Source organism: Arabidopsis lyrata (genome assembly GCF_000004255.2).
Source record: "Arabidopsis lyrata subsp. lyrata unplaced genomic scaffold ARALYscaffold_4, whole genome shotgun sequence".
Lineage (NCBI taxonomy): Eukaryota > Viridiplantae > Streptophyta > Magnoliopsida > Brassicales > Brassicaceae > Arabidopsis > Arabidopsis lyrata.
The window spans coordinates 1,768,220-1,788,040 of record NW_003302552.1 but is presented as its reverse complement, the minus strand read 5'-3'; the positions used below and the strand labels follow the sequence as shown (position 1 = coordinate 1,788,040).

Sequence of the window (19,821 nt, the reverse complement as noted above, 5' to 3'; positions counted from 1 at the left end):
TGCGCCGGTCGCAATTTAAGTCAATGTGTTGAAATGGTGAAGTCTACGACATTCACAGGTTGTTCCCTATAAGGTTATACTTATATCGTATTCATTTTTTTTGCTAAGCATATCGGGCCTGATTGGTAACAGCTGTAGCTTTACATTTTTTGCTGTAGAAATATGACTGTAGGTTTATTTGTTGTGGCTGTAGATTTTAGTGCTGTAGTATTTTGGCTGTGGAATTTAAAATTTTGGAAAGTTGAAAATTATGTGCTTTAGAAAAAAAGGCTTTCTACAGCCAAAAAAATGAATTAAGGAAATATTTTGCCTGTGAGAAAAAAAAGGAAAGCCAAAGCTTCTAAAGCTTGATTGGATGTATTTCAAATCTTTAGAAATTTTTTTGCTTTGTAAAGACTCTAAAGCACTTGCCAATCAGACCCATCGTATTCATTAAATACCCCAACCTTCACAAATGGATATTAACCTATTTATTTTCGGGCATATTGATCATAAGAAGATTAGTATTTCTAAATAAAATCTAATGTGTTTAACTCTAGAATTGTTGCAAACTGCGAGTGTAAGTTTTTTCATATTTGTAGATTGAGTCGTCTGCTTTAAATTGCGTGTGTCATAAAATTTGATTGACTAGATCCATCTCGTATAGACGATACTCCCTCCGTTTCGTTTTAGTTGTCGTTTAAGGTTTTCTCACACAAATTAAGAAAAGCATTAAATTTTCTGTTTTACCATTTATTAATATAATTTATAAAAAAATTCATTGATCGAAACATTAAAACAGTATGGATAAAACTGGAATTTTCACAAAACATTTGCATCGAAAACCTAAAACGACAACTATTATGAAACAAAATTTTAACTCTAGAACGACAAATAAAACGAAACGGAGGGAGTAATAACTATTGGAAAAAAAAACGTATTATCTCATATTTAAGCTTTATTTTGTAATTGACTTAGACTTGGTGAACTAGAATAGTCAACAAACGTTTTGTCATAAATTGGATTTGACAAAATCAATGTAAAAAGACTTGGTGAACAGGTAAATAAATACGTCTTAAATGTACCTAAAACCTGTCGTTTTTTTTGGGGAAGTTTTAACTTTTAAATTACACAATTAATCAAAAATATAAATGGTCCTTTAATTTATACTAATGTATACATGACTTTGATGAAACTTATTAGATAAAAACATAAAGTTAATTGAACACAATGTATGAAAATTGCATGAATATATAGAAATAAAAAAAGACGGGTCATGCTTTGTTATGGGTTCTAGAAATGAATAGGCTAAACAATTCATAAACATTTGTTAGAATAATTTGGTTCATAACTTAAAATTAGAATGTTTAAAGATAAACAGTTACAGATTGTTGATCATACGGTTCTTAGCATTTGAAGAGAGCCTTGGAATCCTCTTTCTCCTTGTCTTTCTCTAAACTTATATTTACCATTAAGTGCTCTCGGAACAGAGTAGATCTAGCGTTTGAACCGGTGTGAGATCACATTCATTCAAAACATAAACCACAAATACATAGTCAATTCTTAACTTTTTGATATGCTGAATTATACACTCTTACAAAATAGACCACTAATAATAACTAATTAATCAATAACATTTGTGACATTTCCATCAAAATTTACAAACAACAAAAAGAACATAGATCCAAGATAAGTCAATTGCAATTGCAAATTTCACTTGGCTACACATCTTTATGGTTAGAACATAGAATAATTTGACCATTTCTCCTTTGTAGATTTCATTTGTGAACATGAAATAACAAACCTTTGCGCTTCATATGTAGATGATCAAGTGAAGCAAGTTACGAGTATAATAGAAATATAGAGATTCACCTGATTCAGGTTTGACTATATATCTTAAAGTAAGAAGACAAGATAAAATAACAGAGAAAATGTGAGGTTACAATCCTAAGAGTGTAAAGTTCTTTGTTGCTGTGACTTTCTGCTATTGAAATAAAAAGAAACACAAACCAATTTAGCAATTGTAAATTCTTAGGAGTAAAGAATCATAAGGCATTGAAATAAAAAAAAAAAAAGAGAAAGATTACAAACCTAACATATGACCATACATTTTGAAGTAGCAAAGATTTATCTCTCAAACCCAATTTAGCAATGAGAAAGAGCAAGTGTAGCCTATGATCTTATGAAACCCTTTAATCATCTTGTATCTTGAGCTTTTATATGGTGATTTTTTTAAAAGCTTTAAGTAACCAAACTTTAAAACAAATTGATGATTTGACTCCTAAACAACTTTAAAACCAAGAGCTTTCAACTTCTAAACGATCTTCTCACCATTTTCTTTAGACAATCTAATATTAGTATTTACAATATCATTTAATAATAATAATTAATTAAATAAATAAACACATTGGGTTAATGATTATGGTTTGAATGTAAATTATGGTATGGTTTGGATCCTTCTGGCTTTGGTTGGTTTGGTTCGATTCGGTTAAAATGCTCACCCCTAATAATATTGATTTGATCTAATTATAAAAGTGAATTATTTTAAAGTTAAAAACTGTTCATAGTGTTCAGATTTTAAAGAACAAAAATACACAATTTTTTTTTTTGATGTAACTAATTATTGTGTCTAATAGTAAAAAAATGTATTTTAAAAAATCAAAAGATATATTAAATATTTTCCGTTTGATTCAAATTATGCTTGTGTAGCACAAATAAATTTAACAGAAAGAATATAAGGTTTTTGAAGTATAATAATCGCTGAAAAATATTTACAAATATCACAGTATAAAAATAATCTAACATTTGTAAAACGTTAAACATATACTAAAAACATAAAATAAAAACAAACAAATACAAAGATTAACTATACCATATTTGTTTTGTAAAAGTAAGATATGAAATTATTTATCAATGTATGCATAAATAAAATATTAAAATATGAGCAAAGGTAAAATACAGAATCCGAAAAACTTTTAAATTTTACCATAAATTTTTTTATCTAAAAAATTAATTTACAAAAATATATTTGGCGTAAACCACTCGTTAAATTCACCTCATTCATGTTGTTCACTAAAACCCATTTGATGTAAAATTTATTTTTCAAAATATAGTTATTCTATTGTAAATATTAAATTATGAAACAAATTAGTAATTCATTTGTCATTATCAAAATTTTTTAAATAATTATGTGTATTATTTGTTTTAATTTGAATGGTTATTTTGTTTTTTTTTTAATAAAAATGATGATGTGGCGAGCTGATGTGGCAAGCTGTTAAGCTGATGTGTATTAATTGAAATGTTTTGATTGGGTAAAATTTTTAATGATGTGTCACCTCCCGAACAGCTCAAAAAGCTGATGTGTCACTGCTGGAGAGACTCTTAATGTTTTTATTGTATTGATTCTATTACCTTAATTTATTAACTAGAAGCGACAAATAATAAGTACTCCCTCTGTTCCTAGAAGATTGATTTTCTAGAGATTTCACATTTCTTAAGAAACAATCATTGTTTAATTATTTACTTTTATTAAATATTTTTTAATAAACTATGAACCAATAGTAATCTGAAACAGTTAATCATTACGTCTTGAAATCTACGATTTACTAAAATCAATTAATTAAAAATAAAAAAATCTAGAAAATCAATCTTTGTGGAACAAACTCAAAATACTAGAACATCAAACTTTAAGGAACGGAGGGAGTATAATACAAGTTTTCAATATTTAAAAAATATGTATAATTTTTGCAACGATATTTACAATGAATCGGAAGAAATATGATTCATCCATTATTGTGTCATATTTTTCACAGGTGATAAAATATCTAACTTTTTCATAATTATTGACTTACATAGAGTATACGTGCGGGTATTCTCTAATTTGATTTCTTGACAATATATTCTTTTCTTGTGGGTTCATTTCATGCAGTGTATTATTATTATTCAACAGTTCCATTTCGTAAGATCGATTATAGAGAGACAACTCTAATTAATATCCGTAAAACATTCGAGTGTTATTAAATTGGACTTGCAGAAATGGAACTATAAGAAGATGGTTAACTTAGTGGGCCCATATTATCTTTGATAACCCATGACTTGAGTTATGACCTTTACCTAATAAACCCAAAATTTGTCGACCAAAAAAAAAAACCCCCAAAACTTGTAATTTGCTGAAAGTATATACTTTTGGTAGGTTTCGAAAAAGTTTTGGACCTTTTGGTTCATTTCGGGCTGGTTTTTGTTTTTTTTCTTCATTCTTTCCTTTTTGTTTTTGTATGAAATATTTCTTTCTTTTTTTACGTGGGTTAATTTTGTTAGGATGGAGTCTCGACTATGGAGTTCACGTCTCAAACAATGAAGAAGTGCTTTAATTATTATTGTTCGAGTGAGAATTGCATGTGGGTTTTTAATGACGGTTGAATTTGTTTACTGGTGCCGTGCCAACATTAATGAATATCATAAGCGGTTAAAAATAAAATGTCCCAGTTCAACAAAAACAAAAACTTTACAAAAATAAAAACTATTATCGTTTAGAAAAAAAAAACAAAGAAACAAAAATTGCAAATAGTATAATAGTTGTAAAACAATTTTTTCTCTTTTTCTCCACAAAATCGTTAACAAAAATTTTAAAATCAACTTTTCTAACCAAGGTTTTCAATATAATATTACAACTTATAACAAATATTTGCAACTTTAGAAAAAACTAAAATTTGGTAAAAAAAAATAAAAGTACATCAAAAATATAAAATAAAAACATGAGTAGTTTTACTTTAGTTATAAAACGATTTCGAAGGAGAAATGTTTTATCAGTGTAAACCATAACAATAAAAACAAAAAAAAAGCAGGAAATTTGTAATGAGAGACCATGCAAATCTTTTAGTTTATCCTAATTGTTTAATAACACTAATTAACGTTGGTTTCTATCTTTTTCTAAATTAATTAACATATTCGAAACCCATGTTTGGATTATAAGCCCATATTTTGTTTCTCTTTATTATCATATAGTATTCAACTATTCATCATTATAACTTGTAAACCCATATTTAATATTTAATTTTTTTTTGTTAGAAGTAAACTATATAAAATTAATAAATATATGCCCTTAATTATTTCTCCAAATTGGATGTCATAGGCCTAGGTATGACCAAAAGCTAACCGTAACCGTATTTCGGACCGTAAGCGGACCGTTTCTCAATCGTAACCGGACCGTAACCATATAAAACGGTTAAAAACCGTAACCGTTAACCGTCAAAACAGATTAGTTACGGTTAAAAAATATACTAACCGTAACCGTCAATTAACCGTAAACTTGTCAAAACCGTTAGTTAACCGTACGGTTAACCGCACGGTTAACCGCACTATTAACCGCATAGTTAAAACTTTAAAAATATGCTTGTAGCTGCGGATGATGCAAAAACAAATTTCGAATGTTCAAATAAAGATTTTCAAAAAAAGTAAATGATACCGCACATTAAAAAATCTACGTTAGGAAAAATGGTTTTTTTCTCAAACAAATATGTTCTAATGCTATATTGCTAAAAATAAAGAAAATTTGGTTTATAACATACTTTTTTATTCTATTCAAAGTAGTATAAAAAGTTAGGTAACTCGTAAAATTTTACCTTCGATATTAACCGTATCGTAATCATCAAATAACCGTAACCGTATTTAACCGTAACCGTTGTAACCGTAACCGTATTTAACTGTAACCGTTTTAACCGTATATATAATGGTTAAGGTTACGGTTAAAGAAAATTTATTACCGTAACTGGCGGTTAATCGACCGTAACCGTAATAACCGTAACCGTGGTCATGCTTATAGGCCAATGCTTTTTTTTTTTCTCATTGTGGCACGGGCCCGTGGAACCTTCATGTGTTTGGAATAACTAGAGAGGTTAGGGTCTGAGTTTAGTCCACTGGAGAGTGAACTTTTGCTCCGTTCGGTTGGGATCTTTCGCTTGGAGACAAGAATCTAATTGGGGCTTTTAAACTCATACATGCACTGATGCACTCAACAACACGGCCACAGTTTCCGGGAAGACATAATATGGTCTATTTTCTGAGAACTCTATGATGCTCAAGTCAATAAATACAACGTGAGTCGACAAAAAGTCGGTTTTCGGAAAGTGAGTGGAAGATAAATTTTGCATGTTATGATGACATGTTCTAGAGCTCTAGTCTCTAGATGCGTCAAACTTACAAGTGAAGAAGATCGACTAGTAGAAACCCGAAAAAACTAGTAACTTGGTATCGTAACCTACTAAAACTAATTTTTATAAGCAAGCATTGTACACTTCAACAAAACGAGCTGAGATAAAATCCAATTAATAGAATAATACTCTATAGAACTCTTTTAAAGTGCTTAAATACATGTATCTTAATTATAGCTTACTAGATCGACATCCGCGCTACGTTGCGGCGTATTTTTTTAAAAAGTTTTTTATTTGAACAATCAAAACCAAAGCAATATAATTACATCAAAAATAAAAGAAAAAAGATTTGAAAAAAAAACACACACCCTTCATCTAAAAAATGTATGTTTACCGTAAACAATATAATTACAATTCTATATACTTGTCTAAGAACTTGACGACATACCCTTCATCTTTGTTTTGCTATAAGAAATACAAACAAGGTTATCTACATAAATTCAGGATATAAGATAACATAAAAAAAACATGCAAGAATAAGAAAGTTTATTACTTTGACTTTACTGTTGAAATCAATCAGCTTGTCGACTACAAGAGACATCAATCTGTCTTGAGAAACTTATTAGATAAAGTTAACTAAACACAAGTTACGAAAATCCATGAAAATATAGAAATAAAAAAAGATGGACCATGCTTTGTTACATTAAGATTTTAAAATGAACTAGATTTTAACCCGCGGTACACCGCGGGATGATTTAATTTTAAAGTTAGTATAAAAATATTTTGTAAATTGTATCTGCTTATAACATATTTATTTATATTATAGTTTACAATTGTTATTAAGTAACGGTATACCACGAGTCCACGAGATAATTATTAATAAACTGAGGATTTAACCCGTATTAAAGCGGTATATAAATATTGATTCAAATTCGTCCGCCATATAAATCATTTCCGAAATATAACCCGTTTCGTAATTTCTTAACCCGTCCTGTGATTTGTATTAAAAAAAATAAAGATTAAATCCGTATTGAAGCGGCGGATTAATGATATTTTAATCTTTTTATTATTGTTGATTCAAAAACCCGTCCCGCCAAACCCATCCCGCCAAAAAACTCATTTATTTTATTAATGTTCTTATTTATGATATGATTCTGAATCATTGTCTAAATATTTTAATCGATGTAGAACGTTGAACACACATTTTCGTCAATTGGATAATATATGTCCGTTTTTAAAATTTCGAATCACAGTATATGCAGAAAAAAATTGATTTTTTTATTACTTTATGTATTATATGATGATTTAAAACAGTTAAAAACAAATCAAACAAAGATGATAGGAGAATCATAATTATAAATCTTAATCAAATCTTCAAAAAATCTAAATTATTAAATATAGAATATCCGGTGTATGAGTTGGGTTAAATATAACCCGACCCAACAAATTTTTTGTGAAGGAATTTTTAAAATGGGTCGGATATCCGATATACCCGAAAGCGTTTTTACCCACCCGTCACAAAAAGTACTGTGATTATACTAGTATAGATAGGCTAAATAATTCATAAACATTTGTTAATATAACTTGGTTCATGACTTAAAAGTTAGAATGTTCAATGATAAACAGTTACAGCATGACGATCATACGGTTCTTAACATTTAAGAGGAACCTTGGAATCCCATCTTTCTCCTTGTCTTTCTCTAAACTTATATTTACCATTAAGAGCAACATTATTGGTAGGCTCTTAAGAATGACTCTTAACAATAGTTTAGTATTAAAAAGGTAAAATTTAGAGTTAAGAGATTGTATTTTTGTTTTTAGTTTTTATGTGTTTTTAATGGTAGGCTCTTAACTTGTGGTTCTTAGAAAAACATTATTAATTTAAAAATGAAATTAAATTAACAATTTTAATTTTAGAAAACTTAATAATTGTTGCAAATTAAAATTTTTAAAACATACATGAAATTTAAGAAATAACTTTTTCAAAATAAAATTTGGTGTTTTGTGTTTTGAAGTTTTGAAAAGAAAGATAGAGAAGAGACAAGTGAAGTTTGGTGTTCAAGTCTTGATAAACACATTTTTCCTTAGTTAAAACACTTGACCAAATTTATGTGTTTTGGTTATTTAGAGACAAAGAAGATATGGATTCAAGACATTCACATAAGAAGATGCTTTGCATATACACAAACAAGTTTTGGTCTATATACTACAAAGTCTAGTTATGGCAATGGCAATATATGAAGCTGTTATATTAGCTGACAATTGTATAATTACTTAGAACCACCACAATTTGGCTAAAGAAACTCGCAGATTGCAAAATGCCAAGTATAATTCAGAACTCTATAGTCTTGCCAAGTACAAAAGTAACTAGAGAGAGCTCAATGAAGAATATTGTGTTTAACTGGGCCTTGTGGCCTAGTGGTAAAGGGGTCACAGCTGTGAATTCCGCCACCAGGGTTCGAGGCACGGCCACTGGCAGGTTTACATAGGGGAATTGCCAGCCTCGTGGGATTAGTCCTTGGGCCTAGGAAGCCTTTGGGAGACCCGCAGTTATTCAAAAAAAAAAAAAAAAAATATTGTGTTTATCAAATGCATGTCTACTGTCCACCCGAATATCATTATCCCGCCTGGATTCATCTGCAACATATCACCTAATTAGCTATCATCATTTCTGAGTTTGGCTGAAAAAGGTACAAGTAAAAAAGGGGAAACAATCCTCACCGAAAGCTTGTCTTTTTTGATACGAGGACATGGACATATAAGATAGAAAGTGGTTAATAGCAGGCATCCTCATGTAGTGATCCATTGATTCTATATCACTATCTGAACGGGAAATCGGAAAGGAGATGGGTGGATTCGTGGTGGCCTCCAAGTGAACTCCACTTGTCTACTCTTGAGCTTCTTTTTCAAATGAGCATGTAGTCTTGTAGATTGTCAATCTAAGAGGCATAGAAGAAGTTTTATCAAGTTGTTCAGCTAGGTTCTCCTTATCCTTGATTAATTCCCCATTAATTTCCTCTATCGCATCTCTTCTTCCATGTTCATTTTGGTTATTCATAGCTGCTCCAATGACAAAAGGCCTATACTGATTGTCATAGCTCTGGAGCAATGGCTCATCTCCAACTGCTACGTACCTGAAAATCAATTCAAGTGAGAAACAATTCTTTCTCTAATGATAAAGTTCACATTAAGAAGATTGGCATTGAAACAGATCTGACTGAGCAGTTTCTATATGTGAGTTTAAAAACACACACCAAAATTTTCATTGAAAACAATCAAATTGAGTATTTTCTCAATGTGAGTTTCAAAACATCAATGTTTGTGGAATTCTCTCTGAAAATCTAAATACAGTAGAGTAGAGTACAGGAGAATCAAGCATACATTCGTCTGAAACCAACCAAACATTGAACTGAATTATCATTTCCTGTCCATGGCTATGTTTTCTATAATGGCGTTTCAAAAACGCAAATTAAGTTGAATGATACTAACTTTCGACAAAATCTCTGAAGATACAAAGCAAGAAACAAGAAACTGGTCTAAAAAGGGAAACTTCTAGCGCGAGAATCCAAAATCTAGATAATTATACCTAGAAAAATGAAAGAGAAGGAGAAGAAGATATTCGATTCGAACTCTGTTTCCTGATTCGGATTAGAATCAACCTCTGCGAATCCAATACCCATGGATTCATGAACAATCGCCTGATTACTCGCCGTGGGATTGATCCGGCGCCAGAGATCATGGAGAGTGTCTGTATCGGTCAATTCAAGTTTTAGGGTTTCTCTCGTCTCGTCCGCTTAGTTCCGGCGGAACAACGGCCGGAGGTGATAATATCGGAGAGTCCCTCGATTGGATTCGATTTCGACGCTTTAGCCACGTGCAACGTTTCTTAGCTAATTAAGGAACCTTTATTGCTGCATTAACTATTTAATTTAAATCAATTAAATATCTAAGATTCAGCTAACATCCCCGTCAATGATGCTCTAATGTTCTTGCAATAGAGTAGATCAAATGTTTGAGCCGGCCTGAGATCACCTTCAGTCAAAACATAAATCACAAATACAAAGTTTATTCTCAACTTTTTTGCTATGCTAAATTATATACTCTTATAAAATAGATCACTAATAATAACCAATTAGTGAATAACATATGTGACGTTTTCGCCAAATTTACAAACAACAAAAAGAGCATAAATCCAAGATAAGTCATAATGCAATTGCAAACTTTTCTTGGCTAATGGTAACAAAATTATTAAAAAAAACAAAAGGCATATTAAATATTTTTACTATTATTTCAAATCATGCTTGTGTAGCAAAAATAATTTTAACATAAATAAGGTTTTGGAAGTATAATAATTGCTGGAAAATATTTACATATATCACAATATAAAAACATATCTAACATTCGTAAAAAATATACAAAAACATAAAATAACAACAAACAAATACAAAAATTTAACTATACGGTACATTTCTTTTGTAAAAGTAAGATAGACAATTATTTATTCATGTATGCATATATAAAATAATAAAATAAAAACAATTAAAATACGAGCAAAGGTAAAATGAAAAATCCAAAGAACCTTTTGAATTCTTACTATAAATACATATATTAAAAAAAAAATTAGGGGCTTTTGCAAAAATGCCACTTTTTCAATGCCACTTTTCAAAAATACCCCTTTTTTAAAACATTATAAAAAATACTCTTAAAAATATAAGATTTACCCAAATATGTATGTAATATTATTAAAACATACACAAACTACATTTCTATGTATCTAAAATCTTATAAATACTTTATAAATACCTTATAAATGCATTTTAAATACCTTTAAAAACCTTTAAAATATCTTGTAAAACCTTTGAAAAACCTTAAAAATCCTTTAAAATAACTTGTAAAACCTTTAAAAACACCTTATAAAACCTTATTAATACTTGGATCGAGTCTTCAAGTAGTAGTTACAATCCATAAGTACCTTATAAACCTAATAAAACTTTATAAAAATTTCAGATTTAAAAAAGGGCATTTTTGAAAATAGACATCTAAAAGGGGCATTTTTGAAAAGGGGCACACCAAAGGGGTATTTTTTAACAATTTCCAAAATTATCCACGGCGTAAACTATTTGTTAAATTCACCTCATGTATGTTGTTCTCTAAAAACCAATTGATGTCAAACATATTTTTCAAAAATAATGATGATATTTTTTTTTTTTTTGTAAATATTGAATTATTAAAATAATTAGAAATTTATTTATCATTATCAAAAAATTTAAAATCATTGTATCTATTATTTGTTTTAATTTGATTGGTTGTCTTTTCTAAATGATGTGTTATTAATAATAATAATAATAAAAGCTGATGTGACATGCTGGGAAGCTGATGTGTATTAATCGAAATGTTTTCATTGGATAATGATTTTAATGAGGTGTCAAGCTGAGAATATCTCAAAATTGCTGAGGTGTCAGGTCTGGAGAGATTCTTAGTGGTATTATTGTATTGATTCGGATGTTTCCCAATTTGATAGTACATACGTGTATAAATTAGGGTCAAAAATAGTATTAACAATAGCTATTTCCTAAATCAAAATTTTATAGGGACAATTATTAAAATATACCAAAAATTATAGTAAAATTAAAAATATATACCAAATCTTTTAGAATTAAAAAACTAAAAACTAGTTTTTTTTCAATGAAAAGTCAAGAAACTCCTTGTTAAATTTGAAGAAGTGTTTTTTTTTTTTTAATTCAACTACAATAATAAAAACTGGGAGTTTTTTTTTTTAACTCTCTATCATCGTCAAAACGCAAATAAAAAAAATAAAAATAACAAAGAAAGTAAAATTCCTCGATCATCGTCATAAACTGTTTTTGCTATCTCTCTCTCACATTTTACTCTCTCTAGCAATCTTCATAATCCCCCTTAAATCTCAGTTCCTTTCATGAACCCTAACTTTCGCCATTCACTTTCTCATCCCAAAAATTGTAAATGGTATATGCACTTAAATATGAGAGATGGCTCAGCATCTACCATTTAACCAGCCCCGGCTCAATATATTTGGGAGCCTTGGGGCAAATTTTTTTTTTTTTGGCCTATTATTATATATAAAGAGAAAATTTACTTAATTTTAAAAAATTTTGCGGCTTTTTTTGTAGTAAAAATTGTTATTTTAAAAATTTTGGACCTTTTTATACATTTTCTTATAAATAATTAGGCCTCTTGAAATATAATTATCATATTAATAATATTTTTAAAAAATATTTGGACCTTTTTTATATGTAAATTTTTTTTCAAAAAAAAGCCCCGGGCCGTCGCACCTCCGGCATACCCATCTAAGCCGGGGCTGCATTTAAGACATCTCTCGTGTTCTTCATTGGCCTCTTAACAAACCCCACACATCATTTGCATTTTTAAGGTTCTGTTTTATTAATACTATGATCTTATTTTAATGTTCTTACTATAACGTAGTCCACTACTCCATTCCTTATAAGTAATACAAATAAAAAGCAAAACAAAAATCCAAGAATTTTTTTAGAAGTCGTGAATTCTCTAGCCTTCTTCTACTTGACAATATCTTATCTCTCTGAATTCAACGATATCACACATTATATCTGTTGGGGTCGGATTCCATCCATCTTCTAGGACCGAGCCAAACTTCAAGCATCCAGAATAAACCTGTTCACTAGCTCGGAGCGCCCTCCTAGACAGCTCGGGATAAACCCTTTAATAGGCTCGGGTACCATACTGACCAGACTGGGTACCATTTCTGCCGGCTCGGATATCTTGCCTTCCGGCTCGGACACCCTGCCGACCAGATCAGGATCTCGCTGACTGGCTCGGATACCCGAACCGATCAAGCGGACGCCCGAGCCCTTCGACGACCGAGCAGATCTAGGAGACGCCCGAGCCCGCTTGGCGACCGAGCCCGATCAGACGTACCCGAACTCGGTCGGCATCGGAAAGTCCGAGCCCATTCTTGGTTCGGGTACCCGAGCCAATTTTCCTCCGGGTATCCGAGCCCTCTAAAAACTTCGGTTCGGGTGATGTGTCACGCTGCTTTCCCGAAGCTGAATATACCAAGAAGCTTCCAGATTACCCGAGGCGAAGTCATCAGTTGCATGAAGCAAGGACTTAGTAAATTTATATGAAAACTTATATTTAACTGTATTGAAATACTTTATTAAACAAATATACTTAAGATCTAAATAATAACTGGGTAATGAGACAAACAACTCTACGTAATGAGAAACTATCAAACAACTCTACCAAACAACTCTCAACAACTCAAATATACATGAAACTAATGAGAAATTACTAAGAATTTGAGAAAAAAAAAAGAACGAGAAAACTAAAAATTTTCTCATTCCTACGAGACAACTTTTCTCATTACTACGAGACAACTTTTCTCATAAACTTTACCCAATAATTCTACCAAACTAGATCTACGTAACAGTTTGCAAAAACAGTTTTTCAAAAAACTTTACCAAACAAATATATATTAAACTCTACATAATAATTGTGCAAAACTATCTATATTATACTCTACTAAATAACTTTCAAAGAACTTTAGCAAAGACTGCATCTTTAAATAACTTTGCAAGAGATTTATGTACATAAACGTTCTAAAGTATATGAAACTTTGCCAAATACTGACTTTTCTGTAGAGTTGACAAATCGTTTTTTTAATGGAGTTTGGTTTGATAAACACTTATATATACGTGGTGTTCAAAAAAAAAAAAAAACATGTATATATACGTAACTAACAACATAGTTCACATAGGTTTAGGGAATTAATTTAGAGTTATATTATTAAAAAAAATTCTAGATTAGTTTGGCATATTTTTCAGATTTTATCTTCAAATTTTATCATAACCAATAAAAAAATAAAAATTCAAAAAAAATCTGTAACTAACGTGGGTTATATAGAATTATAAATGTGGCTTTAATTTGTTTTTATGTTAAATCATATAATTAGATAAATATAAGGATACTTTTGTCGTTTGTTAGTCTACTTCTTAAATTCTAAAAGATATGGTCTAGATTAATAATTTTGGTTTGTTTTTATATTTTTTCATAATTTTCCCAATTTTATATGTAGTTCTTTTATGATATTTCATCCAATATGCACTCATTAAATTTACTAATCTGTCAGAGTCTGGATCGATTCTTAAGTTTTTCAAGTGATTTTGAATTTGACAAAGCCAAGTAACTAACGAAAAAGAAAATACTTATCTAAAATAAAAGGTAGTTTTATATAGAAGAAATTATTTAGAACTTAGAAGACACGAAGGGTCAAAAATAATGACCTAATGGAGAGACTACAGTAGAACAAATAGACACGTAAGTGATCCAAATCCAATTTGTTTCGTCCTCCACAAAACTCCAACCTATTCACATGTTCGAACACATGAACACGACAACTACTCTTTGCAGATTTCTTTTTTTCAATAAAAAAAATCATTATTGATGGAAAATATAATATACGGCATCTAGATTTCTCCTAGGATTTGAAGAAAGTGTACGCGTACAGAATAAATTATAAGTCAATACAAGTCTCCTTGGTTCCTCTTTCTTTCATGTTTCTTAGAAAGATTATGTTACATAAACAAAAAAAAAAAAAAAAAAAAGATTATGTTACCTTGTAATGAGTTAGACTTGAGAAAGATGAGACGATGTTGCATTGATAAATTGACAGAGATCATGTCCATAAAAGAAGGAGACTTGAATGAAAACTTCATATAATGTATAGACATATAGTTTGAAAGTTGAAACTGTCAATCTACCGAATTTAGATGATGAGACTGTGTTGGACTAACAATTGTTGCAATTAGCAATCGAACCAGAAACACCATTTGCATTGAGGTATGTGTTTTTCGGTTCACGGTGGGAACAAAACGGAACACGTCATGGTGAAACACCAATTTCGGCAGCTAAGCTCACGGTTATCACCGATAAAAATGTTCGAAATCGTTTAGGCACAATCCAAACCAACGACTCTTCAAATTATGATGGAGGTCTCGGCTACGTTTCAAATATGTAGTAATTAGCTCTATTTTCAAATCGTAAAATCTAGCTTAAAATTTTTAATATTCTCAACTCTCTAAAATGCATTTATTGTAAAACAGTTTTTTTGGTTAATAGAATTTTCTATTTATAGAAAACAATTACCAAAAACAAATACAAAAGTGAAAGAAAAAAAAGGCATTCATTCATCCATAAACAAATACTAAAATTTAGCATAAAAATAACGTCTCACTTCTACTTTTGTTGTTACGTTCTTTTTTTTATTTTTTTAAATAGATAAAAACAATCCATAACAAATTTCTATTATGTGAAGTAAGGCGATTTAGTAGATTCTAATTCTAATAAAAAAATATAAAGTTAAACAAACTTAATCATTTGACTAAAATACTTTCCCTGTACTTTACTTATTGTGTTCTTCATGGTATTATTGGTATAGAGATGTTTTAATGATAACTAAACTTTTCCAAAAATTAATAAAGAAAGAAAAAGAAAAGTTGAAAAAGAAGACCACTTGTGGTCAAATAAACAATGGTCAAAGACGACAACTTTGGTCCCCAAATCCTTTGACCAAATTCACATGTCCCATCTCCTTTACCATTCTTTTCAACTCTACCCCCAAACTTTTCCTTTTTTTAAAATTAAATAACATAAAAATTAACAAAATAAACCCTTCAAATTGCAAGTAACCATTCAAGTAACATAAATATATCACAATTTATAAAATTAAAAAAAAATCCAAAAAACTAACAAATCGCAAATTCTAAATTTGATTTCATTCGCAAAAGCTTTTTGATTACATGATTTCATCATAGTTTCTATCGATTTATAGAAAAAAAAGTACTTGACTAATATCTATTTTATATAAAAAGTTTTCTTTTCAAGACGATTCCAAAATAAGATCAGCAACGGCGGCTCCGGCAAGATCAGCGGCGGAGAGAGAATGATTATGATCTCCTTCATAAGTAACAATCAACATCGTCGAATCATCAGCTGCTCTCTCAACATGTTTACGAGCTGGACAACCTCTTACGCTACTACACTTATAATATCCTCTGTTTTTTCAAAATCAAGAAACAGAGCAAATACAAACAGATCAAGTTTCGATTTTTATCAAAATTCTGTAATAAAGAATTGAATTTTTAGTTTTACCTTGGATGTGGAGATCCTTTAATTGGTTTTTGTCCGTATTTTCTCCATGAGTAATCGTCCGGTGGTACATCGGACATTTTAGCACTTATCGCCGGAACCCTAATTATTCTCCTCTGTTTAATCTTTCTGAAAAACAGAGCAAACAAAAACAAAAACAATTTTTAGATACAAAATCTACGAGCTTTTATTGTTGGGTCGAATCTAATAAAAATTTAACCTTTTCTTGGAGCAATGACAACGACCGGAGGAAGAAGCAGAAGCGCATTTTCCGGTGAGAAGATTCTCGGAGTTACATTTTCTCTTTGTTGATTTTGAGAAAGAAGAAACCGTCGTGGAGAGGCTTTGAGTTTGACTCCCAAACGGCGCCGTTTCAGAAGGACGATGAATCTTCTTGTGGTGGTCTGATTCCGTTGTTACAGAGGAGAGAGATGAGAAATCAATCGTTTTCATCGATGAAGAAAACGAACCTTTTCGAATCATTTGCGGCGGAGGAGGAGGGAGAGGAGATTGAAACGGTGTCGGTTTTGGTTCTTCTTGATTATTAATAACCGGAGAAATAACCGGAGCACGTCTAAACCGGGCGTGTCCGGTTCGAGTTCGATCTAGAAGAGATATGACTCTTTTAAACTTTGAAACCGCCGCGTCCGCCGTCGTGTTACGAGCTGATTCAAGATCTTCGGCGGTGGTGGTGGCGGCGGAGGCGGAAGAAGAAGAGGGTTGATCAGAGTTAAAGCTATCACGAGACATTAAACCGATGAAGTTTTCGATACTTTTAAGTCCTGAAGCTGCTGCTTCTTGAACGGCGAAGCTATCAGTTCCGACGCCGGAGATGTAATTCCGAGTCATGAGCTCCACCGCCATAAAGAAGAAGAGAGAGAGTTGAGGACTTTTGGGGTTTGAGAGGACTAAGTAAATAAGAGAGAAAAAAAAATGAATAAAAATTTGGTATTTAAAGTGATGTATTTCACTATCTTGTATTGGTAGGTGACTGACTAATGTGTCACGGTTTAGACTTTTCCTATGTTCATAAATAGAAGAGTCTTCTTTACTATTCAATTTTTTGTTGTTAAAAGAGTCAAAATTTCCTTTTCTCTTTGCTAGATTCAAAAAGTCAAAAAGTTTGTACAAAATTAGAGGATTCAACCATCACATGTGTTTGTTACAACAGTAGCGATAAATAAGTCTTGATCATCACTATTTTAAAACGTTTTACGACTATTTCTAGAGGTATCGATGCATGTACAGGTTCTTTACTTAACAATTGGGCATCAACAAAACATATGAAAATGATTTAACCAAGAAAGATGTCATCTAGATGTTTGGATAGATTGCGATAAAAAATAAAATGGATTTGCAACCAATATTGTTTGGATAGATTGCGATGGAAAAATGGATTTGTAACCAATATTATATTTAAGAGTTTATGAACGTTTTGAAGCAAAAAAATGATAGCCAAAGTAAGATGATCTTATCAGATTGAAGATGAACACAAACAAAAATAATAATATTTCTTGTGTTTCTAATATATTAATGTTTTATATTTTTATCTTGTTCTTAAGAAATTGATTTTTTAAATATGAAAACTGAAAATAATTATCCCATTTTATATTTTCTTGCCGCATTTATTCTCCCTTCACTCATAAATCATCTTAGATTAACTAATAATTAAAAATTTATTATTAATTTTTTTTACAGAAAATAGTATTTCTTAATATGTATGAAAAATTAAACCATTAATCTATTAGAAACATAGGGAATATATTGATTATATGTTATCTTGTAAAGTTTAATATCGTTTTTACGACATGAATCTTTTTCGAATTTGAAAACAAAAACTTAAAAAAATTTCAAAATTTATTTTTAAAACCAAATGAGATATTACCATTTGGTATATAGTGTAGTAATTTGTATTAGGATATTAATTATCAATTTTCTCTTTTAATTAATCCATTACTCATATTTTACTTCACTACAAAGAGAAAGAGAAGTCAAAGTTTTATGCTAAAGAAGATGAACAAACGGCTAAATCCACTAACTCTAATTTTTTTTTCTTTTTGTCGTCGACAATATTTTAATCTAAACTTGATAAAAATAAATGTCGTTAGTAAAAGAAAGTTAATGAAAAAGAAAATGTTAAATTAAATAGTTTTTTATGGAGAGACAAATAAAGATAAGTGTGATGATAACTTGATAAGAGTCATAACTTTCGTCGTCAGCCGTATGACCTGGTTTCAAAGTAGGACCCACCAAACTTTAACTTAATCGCAGAAGTTTTTTTGTCTTCGCCAGCTTGGTGGAGTTGACTTTTCGTCAACATCTTTTTGTTATTTTATTCACTAATTTTTGGTGTTTACGTCTATTTTTATGGCTTCTTGTTCACTAATGATGCTTTAGGTTAGTTGTTGTAGAAAACACTTAACCCATAAACACTTTATTAAATTGTTTCATTAAGTGAAGTCTAATACACTATCTATGGTCTATGGATGATATCATATTAGAGTAATTTCTTACTATTAGACTTTTCATTTTCTACACACTAATAGCTCAAACATATTTTGTTATTGTAAAATTTAGATTTAGACCTCACATTAGTTTCATACACTAATAGGTATATTTTCTTTTTGGATTTGGAGTATTGGTGGCAGTTATATACATTCCCTATCATACATTTTATTAATGTTTTAAGATTTTAACATACATATTATAAAATTTCATTTACTTTTTTTTTTTCGTTTTAAAAATAAAACATTATTGATTATCTACCTAAACATTATTCAACCAACGAAAACATAAATTGTACTATTATAAAAGGACTTATAAAACAGATATAGTTAATTAATTTTACACTGAAAATATAAAACATCACTTAAAAGAAAATAATTTTTACAATGTTTTTGGGTTGTTTACTACATCATCACTAGGATTTATTCTTTAATTTTTTGCTTATATTAAAAAAAAATATCTTAGCATTCACGGCGATCAAATCTTCTTTCTTTCTCTTTTTAATTACAAACGATTCTAGAACAAATAATACCCACATTACAATGATTTACAGTAAATAATCAATGAATATCTTTATCTTTGGTATATGGAACAATGACATACAATTTTACACGATAAAGTTTCTATATTAATATGCGCTAATTCGTATTCTGTAGAAACCTAATTCTAGATTTAGTGTAGAAGGTTGGAAAAAGAAAACATTAGTGTGGAAATATTCAACCTTTAGTTAACCAGATCACGACCAGACATTCACACGGTAAGATTCATAGATGACTAGATGTAAATGTAACCAATTAATCTTCTTTTTTGTTTTTTTTGTTAATTGTAACCAATTGATAAAAAAAAAAACAAGAAAAAAAAGAGAGAGTTGAGAAAGAAGAAAAACAAAGTACACACAAAACTTGACTGAAGAGACACTCAAAGTCAAAGACGGAAAGCTGACGAAACCCTTTATTCCTCCCAGTAACGTGTTTCTTTTGCACTATCACCGAAAGTTCCTTCACTATACATAAACATTTCCTCT

At 30.1% G+C, this 19,821-nt stretch overlaps 2 protein-coding genes and 1 long non-coding RNA gene across 3 annotated transcripts; all 3 read right to left on the bottom strand.

Annotated features, from left to right (window-relative positions):
- Positions 1-8,686: 8,686 nt before the first annotated feature.
- Positions 8,687-10,133, bottom strand: LOC9314745. Its single transcript, XR_002332367.1, has 3 exons — positions 9,715-10,133; positions 8,850-9,262; positions 8,687-8,765 (listed from the first exon to the last, which is right to left on the bottom strand). It is a non-coding gene; the product is annotated as an uncharacterized LOC9314745 (long non-coding RNA).
- A 5,466-nt stretch (positions 10,134-15,599) lies between these two features.
- On the bottom strand, positions 15,600-15,818 carry LOC110229149. The gene is given in 2 exon segments (XM_021028406.1): positions 15,600-15,708; positions 15,710-15,818. Coding segments are annotated over 2 exon segments (195 nt in total). The 5' UTR covers positions 15,796-15,818.
- Positions 15,819-15,895: 77 nt separating this feature from the next.
- Positions 15,896-17,255, bottom strand: LOC9314744 (probable WRKY transcription factor 15). Its single transcript, XM_002878631.2, has 3 exons — positions 16,513-17,255; positions 16,296-16,421; positions 15,896-16,198 (listed from the first exon to the last, which is right to left on the bottom strand). The coding sequence occupies exons 1-3, from the start codon at positions 17,154-17,156 to the stop codon at positions 16,024-16,026; spliced, it is 945 nt and encodes a 314-aa protein (XP_002878677.1). The 5' UTR covers positions 17,157-17,255; the 3' UTR covers positions 15,896-16,023.
- Positions 17,256-19,821: the final 2,566 nt, after the last annotated feature.